At 34.5% G+C, this 18833-nt stretch overlaps 1 protein-coding gene across 2 annotated transcripts; it reads left to right on the top strand.

Moving 5' to 3' along the window:
* Positions 1–1264: 1264 nt before the first annotated feature.
* LOC103704645 (serine/threonine-protein kinase TIO) lies at positions 1265–18225 on the top strand. Of its 2 annotated transcripts, none has more exons than XM_008788015.3 (23): positions 1265–1366; positions 1922–2062; positions 2173–2247; positions 3198–3290; positions 3396–3470; positions 3539–3631; positions 6089–6152; positions 6781–6865; positions 8260–8332; positions 8420–8488; positions 8595–8675; positions 8801–8909; positions 8990–9136; positions 11450–11588; positions 13423–13594; positions 13762–13860; positions 13958–14488; positions 14900–16045; positions 16120–16353; positions 16636–16779; positions 16899–16979; positions 17222–17410; positions 17704–18225. In XM_008788015.3, the coding sequence occupies exons 2-23, from the start codon at positions 1973–1975 to the stop codon at positions 17962–17964; spliced, it is 4050 nt and encodes a 1349-aa protein (XP_008786237.1). In that variant the 5' UTR covers positions 1265–1366; positions 1922–1972; the 3' UTR covers positions 17965–18225. The 2 variants fall into 2 exon arrangements, with proteins under 2 accessions (XP_008786237.1, XP_038973803.1); XM_039117875.1 differs by having other exon boundaries at positions 1314–1366; positions 1930–2062.
* Positions 18226–18833: the final 608 nt, after the last annotated feature.

Below are 18833 nucleotides of genomic sequence, written 5' to 3'. Positions count from 1 at the left end.
CGTTTGGTTGGAGGTATTTTGGCATAAAAAAATAAATTCTATATCAGATTATCATATTTGATACGAAAAATAGATATAGGAGATGGTAAAATAAATATGGATCCTATATTTATTTTTCGGAGAGATGAGTGAAAACAAATACAACCCGGCGTGGTATTTGTTTTTCCAGACAAGATTACTAAGTAGAAGTAATCTGAAATTGTTATTTCTTGACTAAAATATCATCACTTACATTATATTAGTATTATAAAGATATTAATGTATTTTGATTGATAATATTTATAAATAATATATTAATATTTTTATTAATGAGTACTAATTATTAAATAAATAATAAACAAGTATTTATTAATTATTAATAAATTTAACATAGTATTTATTAGTAATTAATATATTTATTTATATACCAAAATATACTAAGATTTATTTATAATAAGAAATATATTTTCTAATATATTTATAATTAAATTAAAAATATTTATTAATTTGTGTAGATATATTTTAATATTCCAAATAACTAATATTAATGATGTTTATATAGGTGGGCCATAAATGACCAACAAATAGACTGAGAAAAAATGTTACTACTTGAATTGTTTATTCAAAGATATTATTGAAAATTTGGTAATATTTTTATATAAGATTAATTCTAACTAATCATATTAAATTTTTTCTGATATTATTTTTCATATCAAATATAGTAAAATTTATTTTTTTTCATAATTATTTTTTTAGATAAATAATTTTTGGGAATCATTGGATTATTTTGCAATTTGATATACACCTACGAACTCTAAGATGTAAATGAGTGCTTACTTCTATTTTACGTATGCGGAGACAAGTTTTGGTCCGACCATCAAGCTCACAAATTGGTGCCCAAGGTTAAGCTTGAGGTAGGGCACGCCATATTCTTCAAGCCCATGATCAAGTGCCGTCCTAATAGCTACTCAAACCAACTCATTTGAAAGGCAAGTTGGATCGAGCAACAGGCAGGCCTCGCTCGATGTGCACTCCATTTTTAGCATTTATAACATAAAGAAATGGGCAACGATGGCAAAAAATGAAATTATTTGATTATCTTTATGTATATAACATGGACAGACAATGAAAAGGTCGGTTGTTTCTGCTGCATAAAAATAGTTTATAATATAATTAAATAATGACAATTATTTAAGTTTTACTAATTGTGCGTATACGACAAAATGTTATAGTGGTTATTTAAATTATATGTTAAATGTTATACGGCAGATCCGGATCCACATAATGCCCGACCCGAATCCGACCCCTGGGCGGGGAAAAATTTAAAAGCACCGGAGGAGTGCGATCGAGGCCGAGCCCTGGAGAGCGCGTGAGAGAGCCGAGTAAGGTAAGCTCGCTCTTCTTTCCGGTTCTAGCGTATAATCTTTCCGGTTCTTTACTTCAGATGTGTTTGTGTAACTTTTGCCCCCCGATCTCGAGCTTTCCTTCTTAAATTTCGGGAAATTTTTGGTGCCAGTGTTCGATCTGGCTCGGCTATTGGGGGAAGAAATCAGTCTCTAGGGTTCCAGTATCGGCTCTTTTATTCTCTAAAGATCCTCGCTTCGGGGTCCGAGAAGCTGCTTGAGAGGAACCCTATCCTCTTGGAAATGGATCTGGTTTTAAAACCCTAGTTTTCCCACGTGGGAATCAAAAATCTTTTCCAATTTAAAGATTCTTCGCTCCTCTTTTAGATCTCATTTTTTAGCTGTTAAACTAGTGATTTATAAGTTTAACTTTCAATTTAGCGTTATTCTATCTGGTAGAAAAGAATCTAATGTGATAGTTATTTATTAGTGTCTAATTTTAAAACTATATTTGACATGACATTTAAGCGAGAATGTAGTTAATGAGATGCACCTTGCAAGGTTATGACTTCTTGGTTTGATTCTGGTTTACATTGAAGGTGTACAGTTTTTTTGAGCTGCAAGTGCCTCATTGATCGATAGATCGAGAGATGGGGGTAGAGGATTACCATGTGATAGAGCTGGTTGGTGAAGGTTCTTTTGGGAAGGTGTACAAGGGACGACGCAGGTATACAAGACAGGTTTGTGCCTATTGAAGCCTGTGATCGCTAATTTCTGGGTTGCAATTAATTCTCTGTAGGATGAATACCAGATGCTGATGGTGGAATCTGTCATAATTTTTTTGTTCCAGACTGTTGCATTGAAGTTTATTCTTAAACATGGGAAGAGTGAAAAGGACATTCATAATTTAAGACAGGAAATTGAGGTACTGATGAAACGAGTCCTCTTATATTCTTGTGTTAGAACATGTTATTTTCCCATAGGTCCTGTTGTCTATCAAATTCTCTGTTTACGTACCACCACTTTTGTTTTCGCCTAGCTACTTTTCTTCTTTCTTGCTTGTCTTTGTCTGGTGTTTCCTTCTTAATAGAGGTAAGGTTGTTTGGTAATTTGCCAAATGCTTGAAAGGTAGTGGGCTTCCTTAATTGCCGGTAAGGTGGTGCACTGTAAAGGAAATAATGTGATGGTAGTTAAGCTGCTGTTACTAACTTGGATAAGGTGACTTGTGGTTTCATGCAGTCAATTATTATGATATCCCCTAAAGGCAATTATTGTAATCTCTTGTCCTTAGCTAGTATAGTTTACTAACTCTTTTTTCTGTTTTGTGTACTAAACAAGTATATATAGGCCCAGTATGGACCTCTGAACTCTTATTCTACACCTGGAAGTTGTAGAAATCAAAATAGTTTCAGCATTCCATTAGAAAAAGTACACCAAATCCTTTGTTCCATCAGCTCACTCTCATTGCAACAATTATTCTTGGTGTTCATGTTACTTTATTGCAAGTTGATAATGGAGGACAATTCTGTAAAATCTCATGCCTCTTTTTAGATTATACACTTAGTTTTTTACATCTGCAAATTCTATAACTTATGAAAAAACATTAGCTGACTGTAGATGGTACTCAATAGCAGTACCTAGTTTATAAATTGTGCTCATAGGTAGCGCTTAGTTCTTTCAAGGTTAAAGCATCTGAAGCTTTGATTAGCAATTAAGTGTTTTTCGATCATCACAGTTTGCTGAAAGGTTATAAAGCAATAATTTTGGTGGCACGGTTTGTAATACCCTCTTCTAAGTGTCTGCTATAAGTTATTTTCTTATTGTCATGTCTTGGAAGCTAACATCTTCTTCTTTCCATTTTGTGGAATTGAATAGATCCTCAGGAAGTTGAAACATGGAAATATAATTGAAATGCTTGATGCATTTGAAACCCCTCAAGAATTTTGTGTTGTTACAGAATTTGCTCAGGTATTGATATTTAGTGTCAATATGTCCATGTTCTCTCATGCTTTCCTAGTACCAGGAATTGCAATACCTAGTCAGTTTTATCACCTGTTGCATTTGCTTTTCCAGGGAGAACTATTTGAAGTTCTTGAGGATGATAAGTGCCTCCCAGAAGAACAAGTTCAAGCAATAGCTAAACAACTGGTACATGTCATAGCTTTTCTATGAACACTTGGGTTTCTCCATGTAATATTCTGTGTTTTTTTTCCCAGGTTAGAGCTTTACATTACTTACATTCCAATCGTATTATCCATCGGGATATGAAACCCCAAAATATCCTCATTGGGGCAGGATCTGTTGTTAAGGTGGTCTTCTCCCTTTTTCTGATTTTTGAAAATACAAATATTCTTGTCATTGATGCTTATGAAAATATCATTGTCCTAGATAGCTAAACCTTATTAGCCAGAATAGCTTTCATAGTACTTCTGTTACCTTTCTGAGTAATTGTTGTCATCATAGATATATTTTCTGGGTGGATAATATGTTGCAACATGGTAGTGTTTGCTTAATTTAGTTCTCTATCTTTTCTTACACTCTTTTGAGTTTTCTTACACCAATGTCAACGGGTTCCTCTCAATTCTTTTGCTATTTATGCATTGTGATAAGATCTAGATGTTGCATCTTGTCCTATTTCTTTTCATGCATGGTAAGTAAATAGGGCAAGCTTGTGAAACGCTTTGACTAATTTTGTTGCTTTCATAAGAACTCAATGCACACATTATTGCCAACAGCGATATGCATTCTTAGCAATGTCATCATAACATCCATAACCATAATTGCTTAACAAGCTTATACTGGACTATTTTTGGTTGGCTTTCTGCATATTCTTTCTCACCATCTGTTTCTGTAAGATACACACCTCACATGCACATGCACAGACACATTGTAATTTCCAGTTTCTCCATGTATTTCCTTGCATTTTCTGCCAAGTTACTTCAGTCCTTGCTTTTCTCTTTTTGATACTTAAACACAGATTTAGTCTTTCTTTCCAAAAAAAAAGGTCTTTCATCTCAGCAATTCTTCTTCAGATCCTCATGTACATGCCTACACCATCTTAGTTCGGTGGTCTCTAACTACTACATCCATAGAAAAATGGCCAACATTTAAGACACTCACTTCATGTGTGTTTTGGTAGTTCTGAATTTTCATTTGAAATTTCCAAGACTAATAATATACTTCTTGGGACTTCTGTTCTATCGAAAATCAACATTTATTTCATATAATCATGTACTTGAAAAAGATATGTCAAATATCCGAGCTGCACATCCTTCAGATTTTGCAGCAATTTCATGGTAAGTTTGTTTTTGAATTTGGAGATTATTCTGATATCTTGAAATTGTGCCTGTTTGATTTACAGTATTGACTACAGGCTTTAATTTTTGCGATGATTTTAAGTTTCAACTGAATCAGATCAGTTCAGCCATAAGTTATTCCTACTTCTAGAGTATCAATTGGTTCTAAATGAACTGAAATGTATAAGGCTAACAGCCTTACTTTGAGGTTATTCCTTAATTCTTTTTGTCATTTCTGGAGTTGCAAGAATGCAATCTTAAATTTGGATTGCAGATCTATCCTCTCAAAAGCAATTTTGTGCAAGATAAAACTTGAGTTTGTGAGTTTTGATATCTCTAACATGTAAATCTGGGGTTACAAGACATTCTAGGGTAACATAACTTTTTTGAAATTATTTCCATGGCAGTATTTCTTCTTGAGATTGCTTACTTTTTATGTAATTTTAAATTTGGGAAGATATATCTTTTTATAAATTAGAAAAATCAATTTGATTTATTTTGTCAATAAAAATTTGAAAATTTCGAGCTTTTATTGAACTTTAAACCTGTGTACAAGCAAATTTTGTTGCATTTGATAAAGCTCCATACTTTGGGTAACATTTATATAGTAATTTGAAAATCCAACATTTAATTTTTTTCAAATTTCAGCGGTAATGGGTATTTTTTTGTGGAAGCAGATGGGATGTCCTAATTATGAACACTGATATTGCACTCATTCTTATCCATACTTTGTCATAGTGGATTTTTTATATACAATTTCATATTTAATATTTGATGTCATTCCAAATAAATTTTTTATTTTTTGTTTTTTTTAACATATGTATTAGTTTAATTATTTATTGATTTATGCTTGAGCTGATCCCTTGGTAGACTCGATACTTAGTGGATTCAATCGTCTTAGATTATTGCTAATGATATATTGTGCTATAATTTCTTTTTTGGATTTTCCTTTCCTCGATTTTTATATTTCGGTTTTTTACAGTTTTTGACTTTGTTTAAATGACCAATTGGAACTGAACTTGCTGAAACTTTGACCTTGGAGTGAAATAAAAATTGCAGCTAAGTTTAGAAACCTGAGTTTCTGCATCATTGACCTTCCTTGCTACTGAGCTAGTCCAGGTGATATGTACGAATATACTTATTTGGTTTGCCTTTGGGCCCATTTCTTTTGACACGTAATTTTCATCTTGGACTGTATTATTATAAAAGACACTCAAATCTTTTTCTCTTTGATATAGCCATACAAGATACTTGTTTACATTAGTCATGGTTCCTGGATTTGAATTTATTAATACCTACTTCTGGAAATGGTATATGAACTTGATCTTTCTCTTTTGAGATGCTAAACTAGGAAGGCTAACCTGAACACATTTTAATTCTATTTTCTTTATTCTTCTTCTTGTTTTAAGAATATTGCTTGGGCTCAATAGATAGTTGGTTCCATCATAACTATTACGTTCTTTCTTACAGCTTTGTGATTTTGGATTTGCACGTGCCATGTCAGCAAATACTGTAGTTCTGCGCTCTATAAAAGGTAAGCCTTTAATAATTTCATGATTCACTTTTGAATTTCTGGTGAATTGAATATTCTTAGTTCATTTTGCATGCGTCTCCTTAGCATCAGACATCTGCTAGTCCAAGTAATTTGGGTTGAAAACTGACATGATTTACATGGAGAACAAGGTTTAGTAGATATTTATGTGCTGTTCTCCAATATATGGTTATGCGATGCTAAAGTAACATGAGTTCAAATGATTGGCCGCCACAATAAGCGGAATGAGTTGGTATTCTTGTTTAGTTGTTTGAAAGTTGGGCCTGAAATGATCACAGGAAAAAGAGCATTTGGTTGGCCTTGATGGTGTCATGGCAACTTAAGTGAGGACATTGATCTAAGTTAGCTCTTTTACTTAACCAATTATTGAATGATCAAGCCTTTAATAATCTTTAAGCTGGGCATTGCACTAGTGGTCACACCTCTCTGCTGAACAAGCAGAGATTCTGAGTTCATGTCTTGGCTGATGTGTGTCCAAGTATTTGGATCTGGCCAGCTAGTGGTGGTCTCCCTCCTTTCTCTCAGGGAAAAAATCCTTTAATAATCTGCATCATGCATGTAGAAGTTAATTTTAACTTTTCTTGCTTGATATATGCTTATGAATGTGTAGGTACACCTTTGTACATGGCTCCAGAATTGGTGCGGGAACAGCCCTACAATCACACAGCGGATTTGTGGTCTCTTGGAGTTATTCTGTATGTGAAATATTTTTGCTAAAAATGTTCTCTATTTAATTCTTGTTCATTGTAATTTTATTGTTTTTTATACTTCATGTACAACACCATCTATTTTAGAGTTTGTCTCTGACCAATGAAAAGGATTTCTGAGGAGGCCCTGCAATTCATTACAAACCAAATTCAATGTGGATGCAGATCCTCTTTAATTGCACAAGCTTCTATGTTGCTTAGAACTTCATATCTATGTGATATCATTGTTGGGCAATTGAATTTATGAAGATTGCAAATTAACCAATAAGAATTTGAAAATGGTAACTGGATCCAAACGTAACCCAGTAATGTTTGATTCTGCTTTCCTGGATGCAATCTTAAATTGTATATAATTCAAAAGTCATTTCAAATATGAACTGTTGCAGGTTACATGCCTGCACTCCCATTCTAATGTTTCTTCACTATCCTTTCTATTGTTTTCTTATATTTACTCTTTGGTTGCATATATATTTGCTCCCCTCATATTCTAATTTTTTTTTCTGGGTTTGTAGTTTGGATTAATATTCATTTCATTATTTAATATCAATGTAATAGTTAAGGTTATGCATTAGTTATTGAGGTGGCATTAGGTGGAAATTTTTATAAAGGTGTGACTTGTTTTGCATTTTTAATAGTTATTTGTTAGATATAAATTATTATTCTAAAACAAAATGCACATTTTTTCCTAAGTTTATCTGGCAAGTAATATTTGCACCTGAAACCTGTTTGTTTCATATTCATAACATCTAATGGAAGGAACATTCGATGCAGTGCTACTAGAGATTGGAGTCATGCATTTTAGTTGAGATGAAATGAAAATGATGCAAAACAAATTTCAAAGAAAGCCCTCATAAGCAATTAAAAAGGAACAACAAAATAAGCAGTACCAGTGCTAATTTTGATTGGTCCAATTATCTGTTAAAAAACAATGTTTTCGCATGATACAAATTGAATGAAAACTGAAAGGTGACTATATTTATGGGAAAAATTGCACAGTCATGGCCCATTGCATTTTATGCGATTAAACTCGAATACGGTCCATTGTAGGTCTCGTTGGGTTCGATCGTTCTGATCTATGCCAATATGCTGGATTAGCCATAATAAAACAACTTTGGATCTGAGTTGGCATGAGGATTTTTTTACTAAGAAATGTCATAATAAGCTGTTTGATTTTGCTAAGCTTACCTTGTAGCTAGGTAAGACTTGTGGGCAATGAGTGGATAAGTAATGACTTCCAACTTTTTGGTAAAAATGAAGTAAATTCTAACTTCTAGTATTTATGGGCCTTACCAGCAGAGTTGCATAGGCATATCACCGTTGTTCCATTATGTACTGTAGTGTCGACTCATGGAAATAAAATATTTTTTATTGAAAATGGCCAGGTATGAATTATTTGTTGGTCAGCCCCCATTTTATACAAATTCAGTGTATGCACTAATCCGCCACATAGTCAAGGTATACCTGCTTACAATTCCTGTATTTGCATTTTAATGTGGAAGTAAATCATGATATCTAATATTTATTTCTTGTGCCATATGCCAGGATCCAGTAAAATATCCAGACAATATGAGTCCAAATTTTAAAAGCTTCTTGAAGGGTTTACTTAATAAGGTTCTAATCAAAGTTTTATTTACATGCCCACAGTAAGCTGTTGATTGATCATTATCTACTTATTATGTCAAATGTTTACATTGGTCACATATATTATCAAAATTAGGTGCCTCAAAATAGGCTTACTTGGCCAGCATTACTGGAACACCCATTTGTCAAAGAAAACATGGATGAGCTCGAGGCCAGGGTTAGTTTTCTTATTATTCTCAGTTTAATGAATTTGAACTCTCCAACATGATGCCCTTCCCGCAATGGCACAACCGACTTTATGTCTTCATAAAAGAACTATTAATTTTACCAATTATATTTCAGGAAATTTGTGTAACAGCTACTGCATTTAGGGGATCTGAAGCTGTCTCAAAGGGAGAGGGGAGCAACATTCCTGCTTCAACGACTGAATCATCTAATGCCAATCCTGAAGGTCTGATATTAAATCACCCATTGTTTTTTCTCAGGCTACATACTTTTCAGACTTCAGACCCATAACATACTCCGTGACAGGTAAAAACAATTCTCCTGTTCATCTTGAGAGCGACAAAATTCAAAATCTCTCAAATGATGGTAAAGTAGATGGGTCTACACCAATACTTGACAATCAACATCAAGTTTCTTCAACAGTTCCGGTTTTTGATGGCATTCTTCCATCAGGTAGGACATATTGTCACAATGATCAAAAGCTAGTTGCACAAAACTTGAATTTTTCATGCTAGTGTTTGGGATTATGTATGTCTGTGTTCATGCAAAGTTGTTGGTGTTTTGACCTTTTACTCAATTAAGAAGCTCGAAAAAACTGAATGCTGGGTATATTCATTAATATGGTGATAAGTTTCAATAATTGGGAATGTCACATATTATGGTTGATAAATGCTTTCTATATAAAAGAAAAACTGTTTTTATCGAAGAAGATAATTCATTGATTGGTGTCAATATCTCAGCCAACACTAGATAATGTTCAAGTATGTCATTATTAGAGCCCTTAGATGCACCTTATACCGGTACTGTATATAAGTTTCTCACTATATTGAAACTTATTGTCATTTCTAGATATCATCACTTTAAGATAGATTTAACCTGGAAAAAAATAAATTTATAACTTTGTTCTTTCAAAGCTAAAACAAATTACACATGCATTTGTTAGAGTCACATAAAAACATATAATGGCGATATTGCATGATCTGATATAAGTGAACACTCTAAAACTAGCATAAAGTGTTAGCTTTAGAGATTGCTGAATTTAAAATTTGTTTTACTATTTTCTTTAAAATATTTATTGCCACTATGATGTCTCAAAAACGTAAAATGATGACTAATTCAAACATATCAAGTATTTAAGCTTTTCATAACTATCAATAGAAGATGGTTATGAAGATCATGTCCAATAGGTTTAATTATTAGAAGCGCACCTTTGAGTCTTTAAGTATCCTATTCTATGTGTATGAAGATCCTAATGAGGGAAATGAGTGGCGTACAACAGTTTGCAACTTTTATATATTTCCTTGGCCAATGTCCGATTAAGAGATTTGGGACTATCAAGATACTTCGTTTCACAAAAGGAAACTTGCATTCTCCATCACAACATTGAAGATGGACAAAATATAAAAGTCAGACTGGAATGCAAAAAATTTGAGCCCAAGATCAAGTATTAGGAGTATCTGACTCTTTTACATGATTTATGTGCATTAGAATTTCAAATGAGGTCATTTATATATTCTTCAAGGTGCGTACACAAAATTGCAACTATGTGGAGTTGGTAGTGGATATACTCGTCTCTTTTACTTCTGCAGTTCTTCGTTGGATAACAAGTTAAAAGACTAGGAGTCCATCCTAAACTTATCATGCTAAATAACGCCAATTACATGTATGTCTTTGATGGCATATTAACAATTTTATTGAAAACCTAGGCATGCCCAACATTATAATTATTTCTGACTTGTATATGACTTCTGATAATTTATATACGCCTACGGATAATACAAATTCCAGTTGACCAGGACTAATTCTAGTGTTCCTTTATGTAGAAAAAGGGGAAAAAATATCCACACTGTCTGTAGTAAGCACATACCTCTAATGGTTGGAAGGGACCAGGAGATGCTGTATTCTAGCTGATTCTCTCTCCCATAGCAGTCGACTGTTCATTCTATCTACCACCCTCTTCTCTCCCACAGACCAACACGGTTTCTCTTACTTCGATTAGGATATTTGGCTTCTAATATTTGTCTCCTCTTTTGGAGGAAAAAGCTTGATTGTAATCAGCTTATAATGGTATTTGGTTGTGGTAAAACATTTGGTTCGCAATATCTGCCTAAATCTATGAACTAGTTAAAGCTGATATATGAGAATATGAAACTGCATGCATGTGTTTGTGTTATATTTCTTGGATCGTAAGCTTAACTTTTATTTGATATCCTGAGAGTATTTTTTTTTCTCAAACCGCTCTTGACTTTTTTCTTCAGTTACTTATCACCTTTTCTATTAATTTAGACATGGCTGGCCTTGGGTCTGGTAAAATGACCTTGGTTGCATCATTTCATTTAAGAATTATATAATTCAAAACAGAAACTAAAACTAATCTACTAATGTCTATATTTGCTGTTTGGTTTTGCTTACCAGTTGTTGAAATCAATATAATGCCACAATGCTTCTAGAATTGCAAGCTTGCATCAACCATATCATGGTATAATATGTTAGTGCTGCTATCAAATTTATGGATGCATTTTCTTTAGCAGTATTCTAAGACGCTGAAGGTAGATATTTAGAAGATAGTAAACCCAGTGGTGCTATTTCAAGTTATATTTGATCTAGATGAGTAAATTTAGTGAGAAAACATGTATGTTTAAACATGTAGCCTACTTGCTAAATGGCACTAAGCTGCATATGGTAATAGTATTAAGTTTCTATATGAAAAATCTGTGCCATATTTAATAATATTATGACAATCTAACCATTGTTGCCTGCTTTCAGATTGCCAAATTTTAGACACGCTGGAAAAAAATTCACGTACAGTGAAAGGAGCAAACTATATTGGTCAAGAAAATGAAGCAATATCAGCTATTCTGCATCCCTTGAAAAGTTGGTCCAACAGATCCTCTAGTTCTTTCAGGTAAAGCTATAGTCTCTTATGTGATTTTACGTACCTTACCAGCAGAACTATTAATTAATCATGGAATGGAATAGTTGGAATTTTGCATAAACATGATATGATTTAGTGGACAACATTTGTAGTCAGCTTTGACAGTGATTGTGTTGACGGTCCTGGCATAGCAGAATATACCTTGTTTGGCTGAAGTGCTGAGTGGACTTTTTTAATTGAACATTGCTTGGAGATCATATACAATCCTTTACAGGAAATTTTTTAGAACCACCTGGTGATGGGCCTGTCAGGTCTTTTGCTGAAATGCAATATTTTCTATTGATCAGTGCTTCTCTCTGTGATGCTTCATCATGTCATTCTAAGGCAGTAACAATAAATTGAGCTCTGCATAATGGTTTCATGCTGAAGAAACATGTCTGCAATTTCTCTATTAATGTTTTATTGTTTCAGAGTGTGTAAATGGATCCTAAGATAACTACATAATTTACATGCATTAGAAACTGCAAATAATTGCTCTTGATGTCAGATATGAACATATTGCAAAACCTTATGAGATTCGGGATTAAATTTGCCCTGAATAAACCTAAGAATGCTACTTATGATGTTTTTAAAACAATTGCTACTTATGACGAACTACTTTTTCATCATTCTTTTTATTCATGTGAAAAATTGTTCGACTGCTTTACTAAAGAAAAGATCTTTGTTTCACCATAGTTACTCATACTAGCCATAGGCATATAGATGAGGGATCTCTTGCCAAGGTTTTGGTTTGACGTATCTAAGGAAAGATGAATCTTTAGGTTTAGATTTCAGATACTATATTTCTGCTTTTTTAAAAAAAATTTGAAATCTAATCATAATCGTACATTTTAGGTTTCATGTTTAAGATTAGGAAGTCTGATTTATCTGGATCATCCATGATGCCTTAGATGAACCAAACAGGTTTTTGTTTCCGCAAAGTTATGTTGGCATGAAGTTGCCATGGCATGATTAGAAATATAAGTGTCCTTTTCTGGTCACCAGTTTGGTTGATTTTTGGATTGACTTGATAAAATCGATATTTAGTTTAAGTCAAAGGCCTAAGGGGTAATATCCTCAAGAGATTAAAGATGACTTATATTGGGTTCCAATTCTTACATTCCCCCTTTTCTTTTGCTTGGGTTGATAGAAAATTTTGACTTTGTCTTTCCTAGTTTAGAGAATTCTCCGCCATGATTGTGATTGTAATCCCAATCTATTTTTAAATTTTCTTTTCAAGATCTTATTTGAAAGTCTAATCTATACTATATGGAGATCTGATGATTGATGGTTGATTTACATCATTTGATTCCCAAGACTAAGCAGGATCATTGTTCAAGCTTTTAATTTTAAAATTCCATTCTGTGGTCAGTTTTTGATCTTAACATTTCAATCAAAATCAGAAGTGATTTGGCTCTTTTCTGTTGGTATGATCTTAATTCTTGATAAAGTAACTATAACCCAAATTTAATTGTTAATTTAAATTAAATTTGAAAGTAATTCTTTTCATACCCTTAAAGCATACCGGTCTATTTACGGTACTGATGCATTTCCATTCGTTTATCTTTTTTTCTATATTATTAATATATTATCAAATTGCTTGCTGAGTCTTTGTCCTACATAGAGGGTCTTTTCTGTATCAAATGATTACCTTTTTTTAATAATTATATCTTCATTATGTTGAAGACTTGTTGAGTGAGGATCCATAAAGCCTACCTCAGATAGTTTGGAAAAGACTAGATGGTTATAGTTATTGTTATGTGCTTTATATTACTTAGCCTTTTTCATACTAATCAATTCTGATCGACTTTTCAAATCTTTACAGGGATCTGAATATTGATTCTGTAAATCAGTCATTCAGAATTCTTACAAATTTGCTTGCTGCTGGTGCACATCAAAGTTGTGCAGCATTAGATGAAATGATATGCATTCTTCTTGAATTTACAGCTACCATTGTCAAACTGAAGCTTTCTGATGCTCATGGTTTAGCAGTGAAGGTCTTTCTAAACTCTGTTTAAATAGGACTCTCAGATACTCTCATGGTTGTCTCTTTGATTCCATGATGATGATGGGTTTTGGTATATATAGGACAATTTATTTACAACCATGTACAAGGAGATGTTAACCAATTTATGATGGATGCTACTGCTTTTTATTCTTGCAGAGTCTTTCCATTTTAAAAAAATTACTGGATAATAGTGGAAGTGGGATTGGAAGTTCTTATAGTAGCCACTGGATTGCTCTCAGTGATCTTTATTCACAGGTCGCTTCGTGTTGTCCAGTAACTGATGTTTACACTATTATCATTAAATCTATGGTCATTGGTTTATATATTTTCTTGTTGCAACTTTATTCTGCAGATTTTAGTCACAATTAGAGATGCTTCTGGAAGGATCCACTATGAGTCCACTGCATGCATTGCCGTAATGTTATCTCGTGTTGTTTGGGGGCTTAAAACATCCATGACATCTGAGGGATCAAAAGCAGTGGACGAAACTCTCCATCAGATAGTTGATCATGCCAGAACATCTGGAGTTGTTGAACTCTTGCTTGAATGTTTAGCAGCTTCAGGATCAAGTCTAATGTCAGGAACTTCCAGTATGGTGCCAGCAGCATGTGAAACATGCAAAGCCATTTGGTATCTAACCAATGCACTGGAGATTATTTCTGTGAAAGGACAAGTCTATATCTTTCCATTAGTTTATTCACAGCAGCATCCTCTATCTCAGCCTGATGTCAAGACACATGACCAAGGTTTATGGATTGATACAGAATCAGCCAAAATAATTGAGATGGTTGTAAAATTATTTCTTGAATCAAAGCCTGTGCAGCTTGCTATTTATTATTGCTTTCACAATGGTCTAGAATCTGCACTACATGCTGCTCTTCAGGTCCCTCTCTCTCTCTCTCTAATTTCTTTATATTACATACCTTGAATTTACATAATTGTAATCACCCATCCAAAAGGATTTTAATTGGACTTATACAAATACCTGATCTTTGTATTCATGTAACCACACACTTTGTCATATACCAATATAGGTACAAAACCACTGAATTTACAACATGCGGTGCTGTTTTATATTATCTACAAATCTGTTGTGTAGTACTAAATATTTGACTGACCACTATGTATTTTTGAGATCTGCGAATATTTTATAATATTTTAGACCTTGGAAAGCAGAAACTTTGTCATTTAACTCTGTGAAATTATTGTCAATTGAAGTTGTAGACTATTGAAAGCTTTTAATTTTGTAATATTTTGACCTTTGTCATATTTCTCTGTATCCATTTCTTTTCAGCTTATGTCAAGGATCTGTCTATCAAATACTTCAGTCTGCAATGTGCTTTGCGGTTTGCCAAATTCTTTGACTGCTGCTAATGAAACAGATGTGGCTGGAGATGGAACCATTATATCAGATATGTTTTCCTTATTATCTCTTTGTGCGTCATGCTTAAACAAAGAGTCAGGAGAAACGCGTAACCAAAAATGTAAATTATCCAATCCTCGTGCCCTTGTGCTACACTGTTGCCTTGCCTTGGCAACAATTGCTAATTGTTTGAGGTCAGATGGAAAATGTTCGGCATCAAATATTCTTACTAGTTCCCAGAAAAAACAGCGAGCACGGCTTTCAGTCCTTGCACACCTATCTTCATCTGATGATACTGTGACAAGCTCCATTCAACCACACAATGCATCAGCTATGTTGGCACTATCATTTCTTTTATCCCTTGAAAATGGGGGGCATTCAAAGTCTTCTATTTCTGAAACTGCTCTGGCTTTATTTCCTCCCATGGCAACACTGCGTACCCTCCTCAAACTTTGGTTATCAGGTGACAGTGAAGCACAAGCAAATTATAATGGGGTGGTGTCAAATTGGCATGGCCTCAGGGATGGGTGTGTTGGGTTGCTACAAACAAGACTAATGTGGGGGGGACCACTAGCCATTGAGCAAGCATGTTCAAATGGCATACCACAGCTTCTTATATATTTATTGGCTGATGGGCTTATGAAAGATGCCTCAGATGGAAATGATACTGCAAAATTTCATGTTGGTTTATCACCAATGGGTGTAGTGTGGACACTTTTTTCCTTGTCTCATTGCCTCTGTGGTGGTGTTTTCCGTGAGATCTTGTTTAGGAGAGAACATGTCAAGCTCATAACTGACTTGATGTCTGATGCACACCTTAAGGCAATAAAAAGCTGGAGAGGGCTTGGCGGTGGAAACAATGGGGTTAGAGATCTAATAAATGCAGTGGTTGATCTTTTGGCATTTCCTTTTGTTGCAGTACAGAACTCTCCCAACATGCCATCAACATCTGCGTCCATCAACAGTGGTTTCCTTCTAAATGTTGGGTCACCTGGTGGGAGAATAGGAGTGGATAATAAGGAAATGTTAAAAGCAATCGAGGCACATTTGCCTCAGTATGTTCAAATTCTTGTGGAGGTTATCTCAAAGCTTTCACTGTTGTTACACTTACTGTTTGTCAACATTTTTTCTAACAGATGTTTGACTTTCAGGTTGGATTCCCGGCACGCATTCTTAGGGGCCTGGACTATATTGATTTGAACGATATCACAAGGTCTGTAGCTATCATTGCAAAAATGGTGGGCTATCGTCCACTGGCTTTGCAGCTTCTTAGAGAAGGTCTTCTAAATCCAAACAACGTGAGAAAACTGCTTGACAGTTCAGTTCCAAAGGATGCTGTTCTTGACTTCCTAATGACAATTTCTGATCTTGCTCGAATGTCAAAGGTCCAAACTTAAGCTCTTGTAATGGTTATCTGTCAAGAGAAATGTTATTTCCAACCATTCAACTCAGTTGTCTGGTCTGGAATGCTATTGAATTTCTTACTTATGCCATGGTTCGTAAAAGCTTTTTGACATATAAAGAAGGGAAAAATTAACAAAGGCAATGAGCTTAATTTTATGCTTATGAGCTTATAACTGACAAGGCACTGGTGATTTTCACAATCTTTATATATATTGCACTATCAATAAAATGTCAATAAAATGATTTTTGTTTTATTGTTACAGGATTTTTATGAACCCATCGACAAGGCAGGCTTGCTAGAGTTTCTGAAAGATTTCCTAATCAATGATGATGCTGATATCCGTGCAAAAGCTTGCAGTGCTATTGGAAATATGTGCCGTCACAGTCCCTATTTTTATATCTCACTTGTAAGATTTATTATGTAGATTGTTTCTCAGTGCTTAACATAATTTTTCACAAATTATGTAAGATTTATTATGTGGAATGTCTTGTAGTGGTTGATATATCTTATGTTTTTTTTTGCCAGGCAAGGCATAGCATCATTGATCTCCTTATTGATAGATGTGCTGACCCAGACAAACGAACTCGAAAATTTGCATGTTTTGCTGTAAGTTTCTGTCAGATTTGCTTTTGTCTGTCAATAAAAACAACTTGTGTCTATTGAAAGTAAACCATAGAGAAGGCATAAATGCCTCAGAAACTCTTTAAGATTGGTTTAACTGGCAATATTAACTGTATGCTAACTCAAGAATTGATGCTTTATTTTTTTTTTTGTTAACTTTTTTTCTTAATGGGGACATGCTCATAATGTTATCTGGTCACATTTAGCTTACTGTTGTTTCTTTCCAGGTTGGAAATGCTGCATACCACAATGATGTTCTATATGAAAAGCTCAGAAGATCCATACCTCAGCTTACAAAACTTTTACTCTCACCTGAGGAAGATAAAACCAAAGCCAATGCTGCTGGTGCACTCAGTAACCTTGTGCGAAATTCTAATGTTCTATGTGAAGACATCATCTCCCAAGGTGCCATGCAGGTTCGTCCGTAGTAGTGGCTCCTTTTTCCTGATTGTGTTGGGTTTTTGTGACATCTTAAAAGATGTTTCACTAATCATCTACTAACCGTCACATAGTTCTGTTGATCTGGTTTGTATGTGTTTTTGATAATTACCATCTTAGTCATAGTGCTCTAGTTATAAGGTTGTCCTGGGGCCACAACATGATTGCTCGGCTGCAAAATACCTATTTCAGTAGCTGACTAGCTGTTATAATTTTCTTATTGCACTGCTGAGCAAGCTTCTCTCACTCACTGCTCTTGTGTTTCTCTCAGGCTTTATTGAAGCTGGTTAGCAACTATTCCACTGTAGTGTTGAGCCCAACCAGAGGGGATGCTCTCAATGAGTCGCCTCTCAAGATCGTTCTATTTGCTTTACGTAAAATGTGTGACCATGCTATCTGCAGATGCTTCCTCCGTTCTTCTGAGTTATACCCTCACCTTGCTCAGCTAAAGCGGTCGCCTGATTCAACCATTGCTGAATATGCCTCAGTTATTATGAGCAAAGCCACCCCCAAACATAGTGACCATGAGTAAATTGTAGTAACGGCTATCTGCTTGCCTAACAATGTAAATATACTCACGCATACTATTGCCACTCTCAATCAACATTTTGTACCATACTGGATCTAAGGCTCTTATGCAAGAACATGGATCACAGAGATGTTGTTGCATTGGTTCCACTATTGACAATTGTGTATATGGTATTGTCTGTTATTAAGCATGAAACTTACACGTGCAACATAATGGAAGACGCTCCCTAATAATGGTCAGAAAAGAATGATTGGTTTACATCAAGATTGTTGCATGTGAATGCATGTACCTTTGTCTCCAGAATCCTGGATTGAAGTGTATGTCCTGATATTGAAAGGAACTTGAAAGCTTGTAAAATTCACTGAATGCTGCCAGTTTGTGAATCTATTTAGCGTCTCATATGTATGCTATAGTAGTCAATTAAGTTTATATAAATCTTGAACTAGTGAGCAACATTGTTTCAAGATCAAAGCGTGGCACTGCACATTGTTTTTACCATTCCTTTGTCAGTTACCACAGTGCAGATATTATTAATATTTTTCCTGATTTGTCTTACTATTTCTCAACCTTTCTTTGAAAGATATTTGGGGATTTGCTGCCTGTTTCCTGTAACTATTCTTCCTCTCCAAGTCTGTCTCCTCTCTTATTCATGTCTGTCTGTCTTGTTACTAACTGCTGATAGTTTTTTATTGAAGAAACTTTAGGACATTTGAGCCGTTCTCACTGTGTATGGCTTATTATTCATGACTGTTTGGCTCGCTTACTTTACTGCCTGCCACTTACCCTTTTGCTTAGCCTATTTGAGCCATCGTGCAGAATTTTACAGGCATACCATTTCGACTTTTGGAGGACTTCTCTTGGTATAAATATCA

This window comes from Phoenix dactylifera, unplaced genomic scaffold, assembly GCF_009389715.1.
Source record: "Phoenix dactylifera cultivar Barhee BC4 unplaced genomic scaffold, palm_55x_up_171113_PBpolish2nd_filt_p 000283F, whole genome shotgun sequence".
NCBI lineage: Eukaryota > Viridiplantae > Streptophyta > Magnoliopsida > Arecales > Arecaceae > Phoenix > Phoenix dactylifera.
Note: the sequence above shows the minus strand (reverse complement) of the source record. Positions and strands in the feature narration are given on the sequence as shown.